At 47.3% G+C, this 18,522-nt stretch overlaps 1 protein-coding gene across 3 annotated transcripts in view; it reads right to left on the bottom strand.

Moving 5' to 3' along the window:
- The window catches only part of LOC147122379 (interferon-induced protein 44-like), a 51,031-nt gene extending 35,745 nt beyond the window's left edge, over positions 1-15,286 (bottom strand). The window contains exons 1-5 of one of the 3 annotated variants that reach the window (XM_085983497.1): positions 14,728-15,286; positions 11,085-11,569; positions 10,950-10,989; positions 7,141-7,336; positions 1,641-1,793 (exon numbers count right to left, since the gene is read on the bottom strand). In XM_085983497.1, the coding sequence (XP_085839623.1) occupies positions 1,641-1,793; positions 7,141-7,336; positions 10,950-10,989; positions 11,085-11,568 (873 nt within the window). In that variant the 5' untranslated portion in view covers position 11,569; positions 14,728-15,286. Of the gene's footprint in view, positions 1-1,640; positions 1,794-7,140; positions 7,337-10,949; positions 10,990-11,084; positions 11,577-14,727 lie in introns of all 3 variants that reach the window. The other 2 variants (XM_085983496.1, XM_085983495.1) reach the window with 2 other exon arrangements.
- Between the last annotated feature and the right edge of the window lie 3,236 nt (positions 15,287-18,522).

The following is an 18,522-nucleotide window of genomic DNA, read 5'->3' as shown; positions in this document are numbered from 1 at the left end:
GCCTCAACTAATCACAATATTTATTAATGACTTAGATGATGGGATAGAGGGCCACATATCTAAGTTTGCCAATGACACAAAGATAGGTGGCATTGTAAGCAATGTAGATGGAAGCATAACATTACAAAGATATATTAATAGGTTAAGTGAATGGGCAGAACTGTGGCAATTGGATTTCAATGTAGACAAGTGTGAGGTCATCCATTTTGGATGTAAAAAGGATAGATCAGAGTATTTTCTAAAATGGTGAAAAGCTAGAAAGCTAGAGGTCCATATATATAGATCCTTAAAATGTCATGAACAGGTACAGAAAATAATCAAAAAGGCTAAGGGAATGCTGGCCTTTATATCTAGAGGACGAGAATACAAGGGGGTAGAAGTTATGCTGCGGCTATACAAAAACCTGGTTAGGCCACACCTGGAGTACTGTGTTCAGTTCTGGGCACCACACCTTAGGAAGGATATATTGGCCTTGCAGCATAGGTTTACCAGAATGAAACCTGGACTCCAAGGTTTAAATTACAAGGAGAGATTACACAAACTAGGGTTGTATTCCCTGGAATTTAGAAGGTTAAGGGATGATTTGATCGAAATTTTCAAGATATTAAGGGGAACAGATAGGCTAGAGAGAAACTATTTCCTCTGGTTGGGGATTCTAGGACTAGGGGGCAGAGTCTAAAAATTAGAGCCAGACCTTTCAGGGGTGAAATTAGGAAACACTTCTACGCACAAAGGGTGGGAGAAGTTTGGAACTCTCTTCCACAAACGGCAATTGAAGCTGGGTCAAATGTTAATTTTAAATCTGAGATTGATAGCTTTTTGTTAACCAAAGGTATTAAGGGATGTGGGCCAAAGGCGGGTATATGGAGTTAGTTCACAGTTCAGCCATGATCTCACTGAATGGCGGAACAGGCTTGAGGGGCTGAATGGCCTCCTCCTGTTCCTAGGTTCCTTGGTTCCTTTAAACGGCAGCAGCAGCCCGCTAACACCACAGGCTACAGTAGAATTGAAACTAATAGGCAGCAATTGAGCAGGCTCCTCGGCTTGCAATCCTCCCTGCCCTGGTGAACCAATAGATCCAGATGTAGGACTAGTAAAATCGACCTCAATATCTCACCTCTGCAATCACCGTCCCAGACCTGGAGCTCCCTGGTCGAACTTAAACAAGCTGAACCCATGGTATTATGCAGGGCAGGTACGCTGGGGAAAATGCTTATTCTGATCCAGTGCATCAGGAACGTTAAATCTACCCAATGTTCCTGTAAAACCAGTTTCAACAAGTGCGCTCCCAAATTCAGGACATTAACAAGTAGTTAACAAGCCCTTAACAACAGTAGGGGCAATACTGTACAGATACCAAGCCCAGCCTTCTCTTCACAGCTCTCAGGGCAACTAGTCATAGAGCAGCAACGCAGAATGCTGAGATCAGATTGTTTACTGGTTTATCCAGGGACGGTGCACGGGAAAGAAAAGAGCAGAGGAAGAGTCATTGACCTGAAACATTAACTCTGTTTCTCTCTCTACAGATGCTGCCTGACCTGCTGAGTATTTCCAACATTTTCTATTTTTATTTCAGATTTCCAGCATCCGCAGTATTTTGCTTTTGTATTAGAGGAAATATATTGTTAATAACAGATTACCTGATACTTATTAGGAACATGTCCTTTGACGATGTTGATAATATCATCACTACGTATTCCCGATTTTGTGTCTTCTGCAAGTCCCATTGTATCACAAAGAATAAGAGGGGGAGATGTGCCATCCTTTTCTCCTCTGAAGGAGTACGTTGAGTACTGCAATTAAGCAAATATACCAGGTTATATTGGGTGCAGTCAAAATGAAATCATTTCCAATGGTAAAATAACTTAAAAACATACTGGGTGTTATAAATCTCATCATCATAAAGAAACGACTCATGAAATAACACTGGACGGCCAGCTGGTGGTGCCGTCCAAGGAGTATAAATACTCGGGCGTGGGCCCAGCTTTCCAGGGACATTTTGTAAGACAGGAACTAGTGAAGTACAACGACCTCCATGTTCTGAAACAAGTTGATTAAAGCTTTGCTTTATCCTGAAACCAAGTGTGGTAAACCACTGTTTGTATTCCTGTTTGTCCTGTTTGTATTCCACTGTGTACATGCCTGGACATGCCTCGGCTGACTCCTCCCACAAGTCCTAGTATAAAGGTGACTGCTCCCCAGCCCTTTGTATCCTGGACCGGTCGACCACGCGAGGCAGACCTCCATTCTGTTGTTAATAAAGGCCTTTAGTTACTCTTCTAACTCTCAGTCTTTTATGAGTAATTGATAGCGCATCAATTTTATTAACAACATTTTTATAATGGAGAAGATCCTCACACCAGCATGCCTGGACTTAGATCATCGGGAGGCGGACTCATCCACCAAGTTTACTCACTGGCTTAAGTGTTTCGAAAAATTCCTGACCGCCTCCGAAGCAATCAAATCGGACGAGAACAAACTGGATGTCCTGACCTCCAAAGTGAACCACCGAGTGTACTCGGTCATCCAAGACGCGACCTCGTACGCGGACGCTATCAAGCTCCTCAAGGACCAGTACACGCGCCCAGTGAACGAAATGTACGCCAGGCACCTCCTGGGGAGTCGTAAACAACAACCTGGGGAATCGACCGTGGAATACCTTCAGGCACTGTCTGTGCTTGGCCGGGCCTGTGGTTGTAAGGATGTAAAGGCCGCCGTGTACACAGAGGAACTTATCCGGGACGCTTTTGTAGCGGGCCACAGATCCAATTACACCCGACAGCGACTGTTGGAGCAGAGTAGCCTCGACCTCAACAAGGCCTCTGAACTCGCACTATCGTTGGATGCAGCCTACCAGGGCATGGATGCCTACTCCTCTGCACCATGGACGCCGCGGGGAATGACAGCCTGGGACACGGTAGGACCGCCTCATAGCGCCGTGCCACCCCAGCCACACCCCAACAACGGCCCAACTACCGCAGCAGTGTCCCAAGGCCAGACAGCAGCGCCCCAAGGCCAGAAATGCTACTTCTGTGGCCAGGCAAAACACCCCAGAGCGCGCTGCCCGGCGAAAAACGCGATCTGCTCGGGCTGCGGGAAGAAGGGACACTACGCTAGCGTCTGCAGGGCCAAAGCCACCCTGAACCCCAGCAGCGCCGCGTGTGGGCCATGCGGGCCGCCATCTTGGATCTCCCCGGCCATGTGCGAATCACCGGTACAGCAGCCATTTTGGACGCCTCCAGCCACATGGGGATCATGGACGCCGCCATCTTGGACGACAGCCGGGACGCAGCAGGCCCCCGACACCGCCTCATCTGATACCCGCAGCGACACACCGACCCCTACGCTGGCATCCGTTACACTGGGCCAAGCGAGACCGCACCAACTGGCCAGTTCCACAATGGACATTAAGGTAAATGGTCACGATACAATCTGCCTTTTTGACTCTGGGAGCACGGAGAGCTTCATCCACCCCGACACAGTGCGGCGTTGCTCTCTCCCAGTCCTGCCTGCGCAACAGCGGATTTCTATGGCCTCCGAGTCCCAGTCGGCGGACATCGGCGGCTACTGCGTGGTGACACTCGTAGTAGATGGGACCGTGTACGATCATTTTAAACTTCTGGTCCTGCCTGACCTCTGCGCTGCCATCCTGCTGGGGTTAGATTTTCAGTGCCACCTTAAAAGTGTTACGATGGCGTACGGTGGACCCCTACCCCCACTCACAGTCCGCAGCCAGCAGCTTCCAAATTGCCCGCCGCGCACCAGGTGCAACCTCTCCACACTCAGAGTCACCCCCCCACCACTGTTTGCTAACCTCACCCCCGACTGTAAGCCCATCGCCACAAAGAGCAGGCGATACAGTGCCGGGGACAGGGTTTTCATTAAAACCGAAGTGGAGCGGCTCCTGAAAGAAGGGATTATTGAGGGCAGCACCAGCCCCTGGCGAGCCCAGGTTGTGGTCGTTAAGACCGGCGGGAAGCAGCGCCTGGTCATCGACTACAGCCAGACAATAAATCGCTACACCCTGCTGGACGCCTACCCACTCCCCCGTATAGCTGATATGGTCAACCAGATCGCGCAGCACCGCGTCTTCTCGACCATTGGCCTGAAATCAGCGTACCACCAGCTCCCCATCCGTCCTGAGGACCGCCAGTACACTGCCTTTGAGGCAAACGGCCGCCTCTATCACTTCCTTAGGGTTCCCTTTGGCGTCACCAACGGGGTCTCCGTCTTCCAAAGGGAGATGGACCGGATGGTAGATCAAAATGCGTTGCAGGCCACTTTCCCATATCTGGACAATGTGACCATCTGCGGCCGTGACTTGCAGGACCATGACGCAAACCTCGAAAAATTCCTCCGCACCACCCAACTGCTAAACCTGACATATAACAAGGAGAAGTGCATATTCCGCACAAACCGCCTCGCCATCCTTGGCTGTGTTGTGGAACACGGAGTCATCGGCCCCGACCCCGACCGGATGCGTCCCCTTATGGAACTTCCACTGCCCCACTGCCTCAAGGCCCTGAAGAGGTGCCTAGGGTTTTTCTCCATTACGCCCAGTGGGTCCCCTACTATGCGGACAAGGCCCGTCCGCTGATCAAGTCCACCTCTTTTCCCTTGACGGCAGAGGCCCGCTTAGCCTTCCACCGTATCAAGGAGGACATTGCCAAAGCCACCATGCACGCAGTGGACGAATCCATCCCCTTCCAGGTGGAAAGCAACGCGTCCGACTTTGCCCTGGCCGCCACCCTCAATCAGGCGGGGAGACCCGTGGCCTTCTTTTCACGAACCCTCCAAGGCCCGGAGACCAGACACTCCGCTGTTGAGAAGGAGGCCCAGGCGATTGTGCAGGCTGTGCGTCATTGGAGGCACTACCTGGCCGGAAAACGATTTACCCTGCTCACTGACCAGCGTTCAGTTGCTTTTATGTTTAACAACAAGCAGAGGGGCAAAATCAAAAATGACAAGATCTTGAGGTGGAGAATCGAACTTTCCACCTACAACTACGAGATCTTGTACCGGCCCGGGAAGCTAAATGAACCCCCGGATGCGCTATCGCGTGGCACCTGCGCCAGCGCGCAGATCGATAGACTGCGGGCCCTCCACAATGACCTCTGCCACCCGGGGGTCACCAGATTCTTCCACCTCATCAAGGCCCGCAACCTGCCTTACTCTATTGAGGAGGTCAGGACCATGACCAGGAACTGCCAAGTCTGCGCTGAGTGCAAACCGCACTTTTATAGACCAGACAGGGCCCACCTGATAAAAGCCACTCGCCCCTTCGAGCGCCTGAGCGTTGATTTTAAAGGGCCTCTCCCCTCCTCCGACCGCAATGTGTACTTCCTCAATATTATTGATGAGTACTCCCGTTTCCCGTTCGCCTTCCCCTGCCCGGACATGACCAGTGCCACGGTCATTAAATGTCTGAACAACCTCTTCACCCTGTTCGGCTTCCCCAGCTATATCCATAGCGACCGGGGCTCATCGTTTATGAGCGACGAACTCCGTCAGTACCTGCTAACTAGGGGTATTGCCACAAGCAGGACCACCAGTTACAACCCCCGGTAGAACGGACAGGTGGAAAGAGAAAATGCGACAGTTTGGAAGGCCGTCCTGCTAGCCTTAAAGTCTAGGGGCCTTCCAACCTCCCGCTGGCAGGATGTGCTCCCCGATGCGCTCCACTCTATTCGGTCACTGCTCTGCACTGCCACTAACGCCACCCCTCATGAGAAAATGTTTGTCTTCCCAAGGAAGTCCACATCGGGGACATCGCTACCGCCATGGCTGACGTCCCCAGGGCTGGTCCTACTGAGAAGACACGTGAGGACCCATAAAACGGACCCCCTGGTCGAGAGGGTCGACCTCCTCCACGCCAACCCCCAGTATGCTTACATCGCATACCCGGACGGGCGGGAGGACACAGTCTCCATAAGAGACCTTGCACCCTCGGGGGCCGCAGTAACCCACTACCCACTACCACCCCCCCACCCCACGATCCGATATCCAGCCCCAGCAGACGGCAGGCCTGGGCCCCGCGACCCGCTCGACATCTACGAGGATGACACGCCTGTGCCACAGCCTACGCTGGACTCGACGCCGGAAGCTTCACTACCCCTGCCGTCGCCACGCCGATCACAGCGGCAGACAAGACCTCCGGAGAGACTCCAATACACTAACTTTTAATACACTTCACCCCGCCGGACTCAATTTTAAACAAGGGGTGAATGTGGTAAACCACTGTTTGTATTCCTGTTTGTATTCCACTGTGTACATGCCTGGACATGCCTCGGCTGACTCCTCCCACAGGTCCTAGTATAAAGGTGACTGCTCCCCAGCCCTTTGTATCCTGGACCGGTCGACCACGCGAGGCAGACCTCCATTCTGTTGTTAATAAAAGCCTTTAGTTACTCTTCTAACTCTCAGTCTTTTATGAGTAATTGATAGCGCATCACCAAGTGCGTAGTGAGTTCTATTACATCACTGGGAAAATCTGAAAACACCTGACCAAGGTAAAGCAGCTTGTCATGGTCTACATGATCCCTTTAGAATCCTAAAAACAGCAATCATATCACCTCTCGACCTTCTCTTTTCCAGTGAGAACATGCACACCTTACATAATTGCTCCTCATAATCTATCGTTGCATCCCTTCAATTATTCTAGTTGCTCCCTTCTGCATCCTTTTTGTACTGTGGCAACCAGAACTGCACACAATATTCTAAGTGTGGTCGCACCAATGCTCATTCTATAAAACGACCTAAACTCCCTCAGTGACTCAAGTGGGTTCATCTTATGAGCAGCTGAGCCATACAGATCAGGAACAGTCAGATTTGATCGCCAGTCTGTGCAATTGGGAGACTAAAATGGGCCACAGTGTCCATCTGTTGGGGAGGGCAAAACTAGAGGATTCCCACTCTTGACCACCATCCAGCAACCCCTCCTGGAAATGGATGTTGTGTGCGGGCATTGTTGGACTCAGCCTCCCAACACACACTGTCAATGCTGACACATAATGGACAGTGTATCAGAGGGTGCACGTGCCCACAGAACCATATCTCAGCAAGGAGTCTACGCCTTCAGGGATGGGAATACACTGGCAAGAAAAAAAAACAAAGCCCTTCTGTTTGCACTTCTAGGTTTACCATTTTTGTGCCGTTTGTTGCTTTACTTCCAGCCAAAGCTCGACTGGTGACATGACCATGGAAAACAGAATCTGAGGAGTTGATAAAGCTAGTCTTTCCTCCTCCGATTGGTCCAATTAGTAAAACCCGTGCCTTGGACACAGTGCTTTCATACGGCTTATAGCTCTTGATGAAGTCAATCACTTCTTGTCTTCTCCTGTTAGTAAGAACATTTATATTAATGAAGATCAGAATTTTTATAGTCCAACTAACATATCTCCCTTAGTGTTGCTCACAGTGAGTTGAATGATACACTGGTTGATAATGACAGGAGCATTATACTATAGGGCAGTTTTTAATTACCGGCCGAGAACGGGCCAGCAGTAGGCATGAAGCCCCAGCTATTTTGAGGCCTGGGCCTCATTTACATTCCGCCGGCAGGCTGCAGGTGTCAAGCAGACATAATCAAAGGTAATGATCTCTGGATTGTTACCTGAGCCACGTGCAGATTGGCATAGGGAAAAGCAGATCAGAGAGTTAAATGTGCGGCTCAGAGTGGTGTGGGAGGAAGGGGTTACAATTCATGGGGCACTGGCACCAGTGCTGGGGAATGAGGGAGCTGTTCCGTTGGAATGGGCGCTACTTGAACCGGACTGGGACCAGTGTCCTGGCGAATCAAATAACTCGGGCTGTAGATAGGGCTTTAAACTAAAAAGGGGGGGTGGGCAATGTCAGGTGAGGGGAAATTTAGATATCTAAAGTGAAAAGTCAAGGCAATGGAGCAGTGTAGCGATTTGAGTAAAGATAAGCAAAGTGCGACAGGAAGGGACACAGATTTTAACGGCAATAGAGCATCAGTGAATAGGGTGGACGCAATAATGGTCAAAAGTTAAAATTACAGGCTTTTTATCTGAATGCACGAAGCATTTGTAACAAGGTAGACGAATCAGTGGAACAAATAGAGATAAATGGCTTTGATCTAATAGTCATTACAGAGACAGGTGACCAAGGTTGAGAACTAAATATTCCAGGGTGCTTGACGTTTTGAAAAGACAGGCAGAATGGAAAAAGGGGACGGGGCGGTAGCCCTGATAATAAAGGATGACATAAGGACAGTAGTGAGAAAGGATCTTGGCTCTGAAGACCAGGAAGTAGAATCAGTATGGTTGGAGATAAGAAATAACATGGGGCAGAAAGCACTGGTGTGAGTAGTTTATAGGACCCTAACAATAGTTATACTGTTGGACAGAGTATTAAGCAACAAATAATAGGAGCTTGTAACAAAGGTAATACAATAATCGTGGGGGTCTTTAATCTTCATATAGGCTGGGCAAATCAAATTGGCAAAGGTAGTCTGGAGGATGAGTTCATGGAATGCATTCAAGACAGTTTCCTAGAATACATTGTGGAACCAACCAGGGAACAGGCTTTTTTGGATCTTGTATTGTGTAATGAGACAGGGTTAATTAGTAATCTCATAATAAAGGATCCTCTGGGGAAGAGTGACCATAATATATTTCACATTGTGTTTGAGAGTGAAATATTTAAGTCTGAAACTAGAGTTTTAAACTTAAATAAAGCCAATTACATAGGTATGAGGGGCAAGTTGGCTAAAATAGATTGGGAAATTAGAATAAAAGGTATGACGGTAGATAAGCAGTGGCAAACATTTAAAGAAATATTCCAAAATTCTCAGCAAATATACATTCCATTGAGAAATAAAAACACCACGGGAAAAGTGACCCATCCGTGGCTAACTAAAGAAGTTAAGGATAGTGTTAAATTAAAAGAAAAGGCTTAAAAAGGCTTATAATGTTGTGAAGAATAGTAGCAAGCCTGAGGATTGGGAGAGCTTTAGAAACCAGTAAAGGATGACTAAACAATTGATACAAAGTGAGAAAATAGAATATGAGAGTAAACTAGCAAGAAGTATAAAAACAGATTGTAAGAGCTTCTACAAGTAATTAAAAAGGAAGAGGGTGGCAAAAGTAAGCATTGGTCCCTTAGAGGCTGAGACAGGAGAAATTATAATGGGGAATAAGGAAATGACAGTAGAAGACACAAAATGCATACCAAAAATAGTGGGGAACCAAGGGGCTAATAAGAATGAGGAACTTAAAGTAATTAATATCAGTAGGGAAAAGGTACTTGAGAAACTAATGGGACTAAAAGACGACAAATCCCCTGGACCTGATGGCCTACATCCTAGGGTTCTAAAAGAGGTGGCTGCTGAGATAGTGGATGCATTGGTTGTGATCTTTCAAAATACTGTAGATTCTGGAATGGTCCCAGCCGATTGGAAGGTAGCAAATGTAACCCCACTATTCAAGAAAGGAGGGCGAGAGAAAACAGGGAACTACAGGCCAGTTAGCCTGACATCAGTCATCAGGAAAATGCTGGAATCCATTGTTAAGGAAGTGGTAACAGGGCACTTAGAAAATCATAATATGATTAGGCAGAGTCAACATGGTTTTATGAAAAGCAAATCATGTTTAACAGATAGAGTTTTTTGAGGATGTAACTAGTGGGGCAGAAGAGCAGCGGAGTCCTCCCTGGACAACATTTATCTCTCAAGTAACATCACTAAAAGCAGATTATCTGGTTATTTATCTCACTGCTGTTTGTGGGAGCTTGCTGTGCGCAAATTGGCTGCCGTGCTTCCTACATTACAGCAGTGACTACACTTCAAAAGTTCTTCATTGGCTGTAAAGCACTTTGGGAGATCCTGAGAGCCGCTATATAAAGTGCAAGTTCTTTCTTTCTTACAGCTATGTTTTCTGAGCGGTGCTGCTGGCATTGATCCTTCCTGCCACTTCCTCCAATGCGCTCTTGCCCACAACATTTGAGACATTGCGAGGGGGAGCGAGCGGTAGCATGTCCCCCACCACCCACCCCCACACTCTCCTGCCCTTCCAGCAGAAAGAACATTATCAATGCAGGGCGCCCTGCTCCTTCAATCAGGGTGTCAGAAATTAAACAAGATTTTTTTTCATGCAGATGGTTGTCAGCACATTGAATACTCGACCAGAAACAGAATCCACAACAGCTCTTAAACAGGAAGTGGATGCGTATTTCAAAAAAACATTTTTTAAAAGACAATGGGGAGATGGCAAGGGCCTGGGACTAAATTAACAGTTTTTTCAGAGAGCCAGCATAGCCTTGATTGCCTAATGGCCTCCTTTGTTGCTATAAAATCCTTATAATTCCACAGGAATAAAACGAACACTAAAAAAATTACAGGCAGTGAAAACAGGAAAACATACAGGAGCAAATCCATCCAAAAGGAAAATAAAGAGAGAGAAACTAATGCAGCCAGTCAATAAAATAAATTGTAGCTATAAGCTGCTGCAGGCCTCTCAGGATTGGGCGCATGCTCACCCAGAGGAACTGTGTGTGTGCAGTTCACACCCACGCCACATAAATTACTTGAACCCGAAAATATGGGTGGCACCTCTGGTTGGAATGCACTCCGAGTGTGCTGCGCATCACTTGCGGTCAGGCGGGGAGCAGTGGGGGGGGTGTGGGTTGGGGAAAGTTGGGCCTACTGTCTGTTCTCGCAGATAAAGGACGGGCACTTGGGCGAGGTGGCTGAACACCGCTGGCACACGTGGCATTGTACCTTCGTGAGAGGAAGGGAGAAAGTGACATCTATCACATTTATCACAGCTGCATCGAAATGGGTTCTGAGCCCAAGCACAGCCACAGAAGCAAAAGAATTAATAGTTAAGGTTGTAGAAAGAAAATTGAAAAGATTTCATTCTTTTATCTCACTTTTTAAAATTTACTTTTGCGCACATTATTTAAGCAGGAATGCCCATTAAAAAGCTTACGTTGTCGTCCAAGTTAGATTTCTCCAGGGAGCTTTTAACTCTGGAAAACATGTGTAAATATAAATCAGATTTAGTATTAGTTGTGTAACTGCAGTTATTCCATAGCAATTCCTGGCAAAATGAAAGAGCCCTTACCTTCCACACGGTAAACTTCGCATTCTTCAAGATCTACATCGCCGCCAAACAGTTCACATTTATTGAAACTGTAGCACTGATTTGGCCTAGCTGTGATTGTTCGGTTATTAATCTGAAACACAAGACTCTGTCCGAAATTGGGTCCGTCACTCGAACTACAAGAAACATCCACATTTGGGTTCACAGCAAACTTTAGAGGCATTCCTCTTGCCTCATTGGTAGTTAGTCGAAAGAGAAAAGACTTTTTATCTGATTTACTTCCATAAGTTTCAAATTCTTTACTTGTGTAACCTCCAAAAATAAAACACGACTCATTGTACCCAACAGTTAAAGTTGGTCCTTGTCGATCACATTTGTCATGGAAAGACTTGCCATTGAAACCATGGACACTCGCTTTGTAAAGTAAATGTAAGTTTACTTTTCCGAAAAGTTGGGACAGTTGTTTCTGATCTTCTGTTGAGAGCCGTGACGTTACCTCAGACATGCTGAAACCTAGAAAACATTTAATCAATACTATGGATTGATTTTAGTTTGCCCACAAAAAAAAACTCAATTAAAGGAAAATCCGGTAGGTTCTGTAAGGGGCGTGTGACCCTACCCGCCAGATCTTCCTTTCTGCCCTCCACACAGCCCATCCTTAATGTCCAGACGGGTAGGATGAAAAACTATCCCAGTGACTCTTAATGGTGTCAACCTTCACTCAGTAGTAAACATAGAAACATAAAAACATACAAGATAGGAGCAGGAGTAGGCCATTCGGCCCCTCAGGCCTGCTCCGCCATTCAATGCGATCATGGCTGATCATCCAAATTCAGTACCCTGTCCCTGCTTTCTCCCCATACCCCTTGATCCCTTTAGCCTTAAGAAATATATCCAACTCCTTCTTGAATATATTCAATGAACTGGCCTCCACCACCTTCTGTGGTAGAGAGTTCCACAGGTTCACCACTCTCTGGGTGAAGAAGTTCCTCCTCATTTCTGTCCTAAATGGCCTATCCTTTATCCTTAGACTGTGTCCCCTGGTTCTGGACTCCCCGACCATCGGGAACATCCTTCCTGCATCTAGTCTGTCCAGTCCTGTCAGAATTTTATAAGTTTCAATGAGATCGCCTCTCATTCTTCTAAACTCCAGCGAGTGCAAGCCCAATCGACCCAATATCTCCTCATACGTCATTCCTGCCATCCCAGGTATCAGCCTGGTGTATCTTCGCTGAACTCCTTCCATGGCAAGAACATCCTTCCTCAGATAAGACGACCAAAACTGCACACAATACTCAAGGTGTGGTCTCACCAAGGCCCTGTACGACTGCAGCAAGACATCCTTGTTCCTGTACTCAAACCCTCTCGCTACGAAGGCCAAAATACCATTTGCCTTCTTAACCGCCTGCTGCACCTGCATGCTTACCTTCAGTGACTGGTGCACAAGGACACCCAGGTCTCGTTGCACTTCCCCTTCTCCCAATCTATTGCCATTTAGATAATAATCTGCCTTCCTGTTTTTGCCACCAAAGTGGACAACCTCACATTTAGCCTCGTTATATTGCATCTGCCATGTTTCTGCGCAATCACCCAACATGTCCAAATCATCCTGGAGTTTTTCGACATCCTCCTCACAGCACACATACCCACCCAGCTTTGTGTCCTCTGCAAATTTGAAGATATTACACCTAGTTCCCTTGTCTAGATCATTAATATATATTGTGAATAGCTGGGGTCCAAGGACTGATCCCTGCGGTACCCCACTAGTCACTGCCTGCCACTCGGAAAAAGACCCGTTTATTCCAACTCTTTGCTTTCTGTCTGCCAACCAGTTCTCTATCCAAGACAATACCTTGCCCCCAATCCCATGTGCCTTAACTTTACACGCTTATCTCTTATGCGGGACCTTATCAAAGGCCTTCTGAAAGTCCAGATACACCACATCCACTGGTTTTCCCTTATCTATTCTACCAGTTACATCCTCAAAAAATTCCAGTAGATTAGTCAAGCACGTTTTACCAGGGTAGCACTGTCACCAGGGTCAGAAGCTCGTGGGTTCAAGTTCCACTCCAGAGACTTGAACACATAATCTAAGCTGACACTGAAGTGCAGTACTGAGGGAGTGCTGCACTGTCAGAGGTGCCTTTTTTCAGATAACACATTAAACCGAGGCCCCTTCTGCCCTCTCAGGTGGATGTAAAAGATCCCATGGCACTATTTTGAAGAAGAGCAGGGGAGTTCTCCTTGTTGTTCTGGCCAACATTTATCCTTCAGCCAACATCAGTAAACAGATTATCCAGTCAGATTCTCATTCCTGGTCATGAGATCCTTCTGTGCATAGTTTTCTGCTGCGTTTCCTACATTACAACAGTGACTACACTTCAAAAAAAAGGTACTTCATTGGCTGTGAAGTGCTTTGGGCTGTTCTGAGGTCGTGAAAGGCGATAGATAAATGCAAGAAGTCCTTTCTTTAATTTGGTACCTCAGTGCTGCTGATACTGAAATTACCTTTAAATTCCCAAATGATAGGCTATTTAAGTGTAGATCACTTGAGAAAAATTCTTCAAATGAAGTCGGTTCATTATTGGCTATCTGCCACCACAGCCGTCATAGATAATCCTCAGTCCCACATGGAGGTTCCCAGTGTCTTGAAGTCACTGCTGAACCTTTTTTATTATTTAAAAACCACACCCCCTCCCTCCCAACCCCACCCCCTTCCCCAACTCCCCCTCCCTCCCAACTCCCCCTCCCTCCCAACCCCACCCCCTTCCCCAACTCCCCCTCCCTCCCAACTCCCCCGCCACATTCCCGGTCTCGCTTTAATAATCACTGCATCCTGATTTCCTCATCCTTCTGTAGTCTGAGCATCCTTGCTGGTGTCCAGCACTCTGGTCCGCAGGCACTCACCAGCCTGACTTGAACATAGATCCCGGTTCCTTCATCGTCCCTGGGTCAACGTCCTTGAATTCACTACCATGCTCGGTACAAGGACTGCACTGGTTCAAGAAGACGGCCCACCACCAGCACAACCTTAGGGCAACTAGCGTTGGGCAATCAATGCGACCTTGCCAGCGTCACCCACATCCCGAGAACAAAGACATAATTTAATTTAAATCACCCCCACCACTCGGTCAACCCCTAAGGTGTTTGGGTATCAGCAGCGACTGGTATATCGGTGGCGAAAACTATGCAAAATCACGTCAATGTCACGATAACTTAAGCTTCAATCTAATATAATCATGAAGTTTCAGATGGAAGGTTTCGGGGCCTCCCCAATGCCTGGCACAAAATTGGAGCGGGCACACAATGGGCAAAAATCAGGCAAAACCGGTTTCTGCCTCGCTGGACACCTTAGCACCCCATTTGTAGGGCGCAACAGAGAGAAAAATCAACCTTATTACATATCTACCCTTTCAATTCATTTCAGTACTTTACACACCACAATCAGATCACCTCGAAACCTCCTTATCTCCAGGGACCACAGGAGTCGGCCATTCAACCCCTCCAGCCTCTTCCACCCTTCTATTAGATCAAGGCTGATCGGTACCTCAACTCCGTTTACCTGCCTTTGCTCCACGCCCCTTGATAGCCTTACGGAGCAAAACTCTATCATAACCTGACTTTGTCCAGTCTCTTATCACAGAAAGGATCTCAGAATACTCACCCCTTAAACTGTCTGGCGAGATGTCTTTACAAGACTCACTCTGCTACTTGCTACAATGACGAAAGACACTGAGGCCCAAACTGCTCTCAACAACAGGAATATATCTGAGGCGGTCTCCCAGGAGCAGCCTGCAGTCGGAGGTCCACAACCCCAGAAAAATCTCCACTACTAACCAAAACCGCCAGACTGTGTAGGATGTGAAGAGACTCGGAGCCGGAATCCTCAGCTGCTTGTGATTTCAAAACCCTTGGTTCCGATTTTAGTGGAAATGAAAGTGAAACTGATTCTGAATCTCAGTCTGGCCGGACCTGGTTTTCAAAAAAAAGTTTAAAGGTTAAAAATCCGTGGTTAAAAAGTATTCGGTGTAGTGTTTCTGAGGTCGAGTTTTCATTAGTTACATTTAAGTCAAAGCTCCATGGATCGTAAATCTGACCCAGCCGATAGAAGTAGCGATCCAGCCTCTTATTCAGCATTTTTTAAACAAATCTTCAATGAAAATTAAAAAACACACACAATTGTTTTCCCGGGATTTTGCTCGGAGCAGTGCCCAGGAGATTTATCTTTTATTCCTGGAGACTCCCGGGCAATCCTGGAGGGCTGGCGACCCTGCTCAAAGTGACTTATTATTGGGGCAAGTGTAGCACCAATAGGCTGCAATCAACATTGAAACCAATGACCAGTTAACCTGCTTTATGGTGGTGTTGGTTGAGGAAGGGATGTTGGCCAGGATAACAGGAGGACGCCCCTCTCTTTGAATAATACCAGGAAATCTTTCACACCCACCTGAAGGTTAAATTATGAGGACAGGTTGTAAAGACTAGGCTTGTATTCCCTCGAGTTTCGGAGATTAAGAGGTGATCTCATAATCATAATCATAATCAACTTTATTGTCATTGTTAGTGCACAAGTGCAGTACAACGAAATGTAGGCTTGTGGATGTGTTGAAGATGATTAAAGATTTGATAGGGTAGGTAGCACCAACGGCACCTCCCAAACCCGCGACCTCAAAAATAGAAACTATTCCTCTGGTGGGGGAGTCCAGAACAAGGGGGCATAATCTTAAAATTAGAGCTCGACCATTCAAGGGTGATGTCAGGAAGCACTTCTTCACACAAAGGAAATCTGGAACTCACTATCCCAAAAAGCTGTTGAGTCTGTGGGGTCAATTGGAAATTCCAAAACTGAGATTGATAAGATTTTTGTTAGGCAAGGGTTACGAAACAAAGGCGGGTAGATGAGGTTAAGATACAGATCAGCTATGATCTAATTGAATGGTGGATCAGCACAGTGGCATAGTGGTTAGCACTGTTGCCTCACAGCGCCAGGGACCCGGGTTCGAATCCGGCCTCGGGTGACTGTCTGTGTGGAGTTTGCACATTCTCCCCGTGTTTGCGTGGGTTTCCTCCGGGTGCTCCGGTTTCCTCCCACAGTCCAAAGATGTGCGGGTTAGGTTGATTGGCTATGATAAATTGACCCTTAGTGTTAGGGGGATTAAATACGTGGGGTTACGGGGATTGGATGGGATATGTGTTGGTGTAGGGGTTACGGGGATCGGGTGGGATATGTGTCGGTGCAGGCTCGATGGGCCAAAATGGCCTCTATCTGCACTGTGGGGTTTCTGTGATTCTGTGAACAGGCTAGAGTAGGCTGGCCATACATCCCCGTTGGGACAGTCCCTGGATTAGGTCCTGAATCCCCGAGTAAACAATGTCCCTGGAAGAGTCCCCGCTTCTGGAAACTCGTCCCCATTACCGCAGGTGCGGCTGATGTTTCAACAAACTTGGTCGTCACGTGCTGGAGGCTCCGCCCACCATGTCGTTAAACCGGGGTGACTGATGATTGATGGCGCAACTGACCAATCAAAGCAGGGAGAAACTGAGCTGCACACAAAACATAAATAAATTAGGTGAATAAAGTGCGGGCAGCGGCGGGACTATCCGGTGAAAGATGGAGGGCATGTGGGTGGGTTAAGAATGGAGCAAAGACAGCGCGGCCTCACCAGGCTAGAGTGAAAGCTTGGGTGAGACAACTAGTTGCTTAATGACTATTATGACTTGGGCTTCTTCAGATGCTTTTTCTCAAGCCCAACACAAAAGCCAGCTTCCAAAGGCAGGATCACACTTCCTGAAGCGAGGTCTTGTAATATGGGAGCATGCCCTTGGTGAACAATATTTATTGTCTCTGGATTTCCACCTGGGATTCCCACTAGGTGCCTATTTCACTGCATTTTTAATATTTCACCCGAGACACAGAAGACTAAACTACCAAGTGGGATATTCTTACTAATTGAGGTATTTTACTCAATGCCTAATTCTAAAGAACTCTGGTCCCAAAAAGTGTAGTTATTTTCATAGATTCCGATTGAGCTGTTTGTTTTTGTTTCAAAGTTCTTTATCTTATCTAATCAATCTTTACAGATTCACTTTTTAGGCCCTTTCGTCTTTGTTTTTAGCTTGTGTGCAGTGATACTGAAATTAACGCTAGAAGTATATTAATGGCCAAGAGTTTAGTGGGAATGGGGTCAAGCGAGCCAGGAAGTGGGTCTCATTCACATAGATAGGCAGGAGGTAAGGGAGAAACTAGAGAAAGACATGGGTTCAGGGCTAGGGCACAGGGGAGCCTTGGGAGAGGTTTTGAAGTAGCCAAATTACTATTATACCTTAGTTTGTATGATAGAATATGCATAATTTAGTTTTAATGTTAGAATATGTATAATGCAGCACCAATGTACAAGGTGGAGATAATGGGTTAATCCCTACCCTGAGTTAAACGATATAGAGGTCTGTATTGCCTTTACCCAGCTAAAGTTTTAAAACATGATTAAGTGACTTCAAGGCTGAGAGATTAAACTGCAGAAGGAAGATTAGGGAGGAGTTGGTTGGCCAGGCGAGGCAGCACATATGCAGATAACGCACCTAAGAATTGGCTGATAGTAAATCACAACAACAGGGTTCCATTCTTCAAAGTCTAATTAGGATGTGCTTGCTTTGCAGAAGGTAACTCGAGACGAGGCCGAATGCCTGGGCCTCGCACCCTTAACGAAGTCTGCTATCTTAAGAAAACATTCAACAAGCAAAACCACCTGGCTATGGGCAAATGGGTGGTTGTATACTGTTGATGACTCACCAGGGGAAGGCAGCAGCAGCCAGCTTCCTGGCACCAGGGACGCTTCTGCTGCTCAGGAAGGGAGGAAAAAGAGTGGGAGAGCAATAGTGGTAGGGGATTCTATCGTAAGGGGAACAGATAGGCGTTTCTGTGGCCGCAAACGTGACTCCAGGATGGTTTGTTGCCTCCCTGGGGCCAGGGTCAGGGATGTCACTGTGCGGCTACAGGGCATTCTTAAGGGGGAGGGTGAGCAGGCAGAGGTCGTGGTCCACATTGGGACCAACGACATAGGTAGGAAGGGGGATGAGGTCCTGCATCAAGAATTTAGGGAGCTAGGTAACAGATTAAAGAGCAGGACCTCAAAGGTTGTAATCTCTGGATTACTCCCAGTGCCACGTGCTAGTGAGTATAGGAATGGGAGGATAGAGCAGATGAATGCGTGGCTAAAGAGTTGGTGTAGGGGGGAGGGTTTTACTTTCCTGGATCACTGGGCCTGCTTCTGGGAAAGGTGGGACTTGTACAAGTCGGACGGGTTGCACCTGAACCAGAGCGGGACAAATATCCTTGCTGGGAGGTTTGCTAGCACTGTTGGGGGGGGTTTAAACTAACTTGGCAGGGGGATGGGATACAGAGGGGAGCTGAAATAGGGGGTGATGTGCTGCCAATTATAGAGAAAAAAACAAGTCAGCT

Source organism: Somniosus microcephalus, chromosome 3, assembly GCF_052327205.1.
Source record: "Somniosus microcephalus isolate GS21.2 chromosome 3, FLI_Smic_1.0, whole genome shotgun sequence".
NCBI lineage: Eukaryota > Metazoa > Chordata > Chondrichthyes > Squaliformes > Somniosidae > Somniosus > Somniosus microcephalus.
This window is presented reverse-complemented; position numbering and strand designations above follow the sequence as displayed.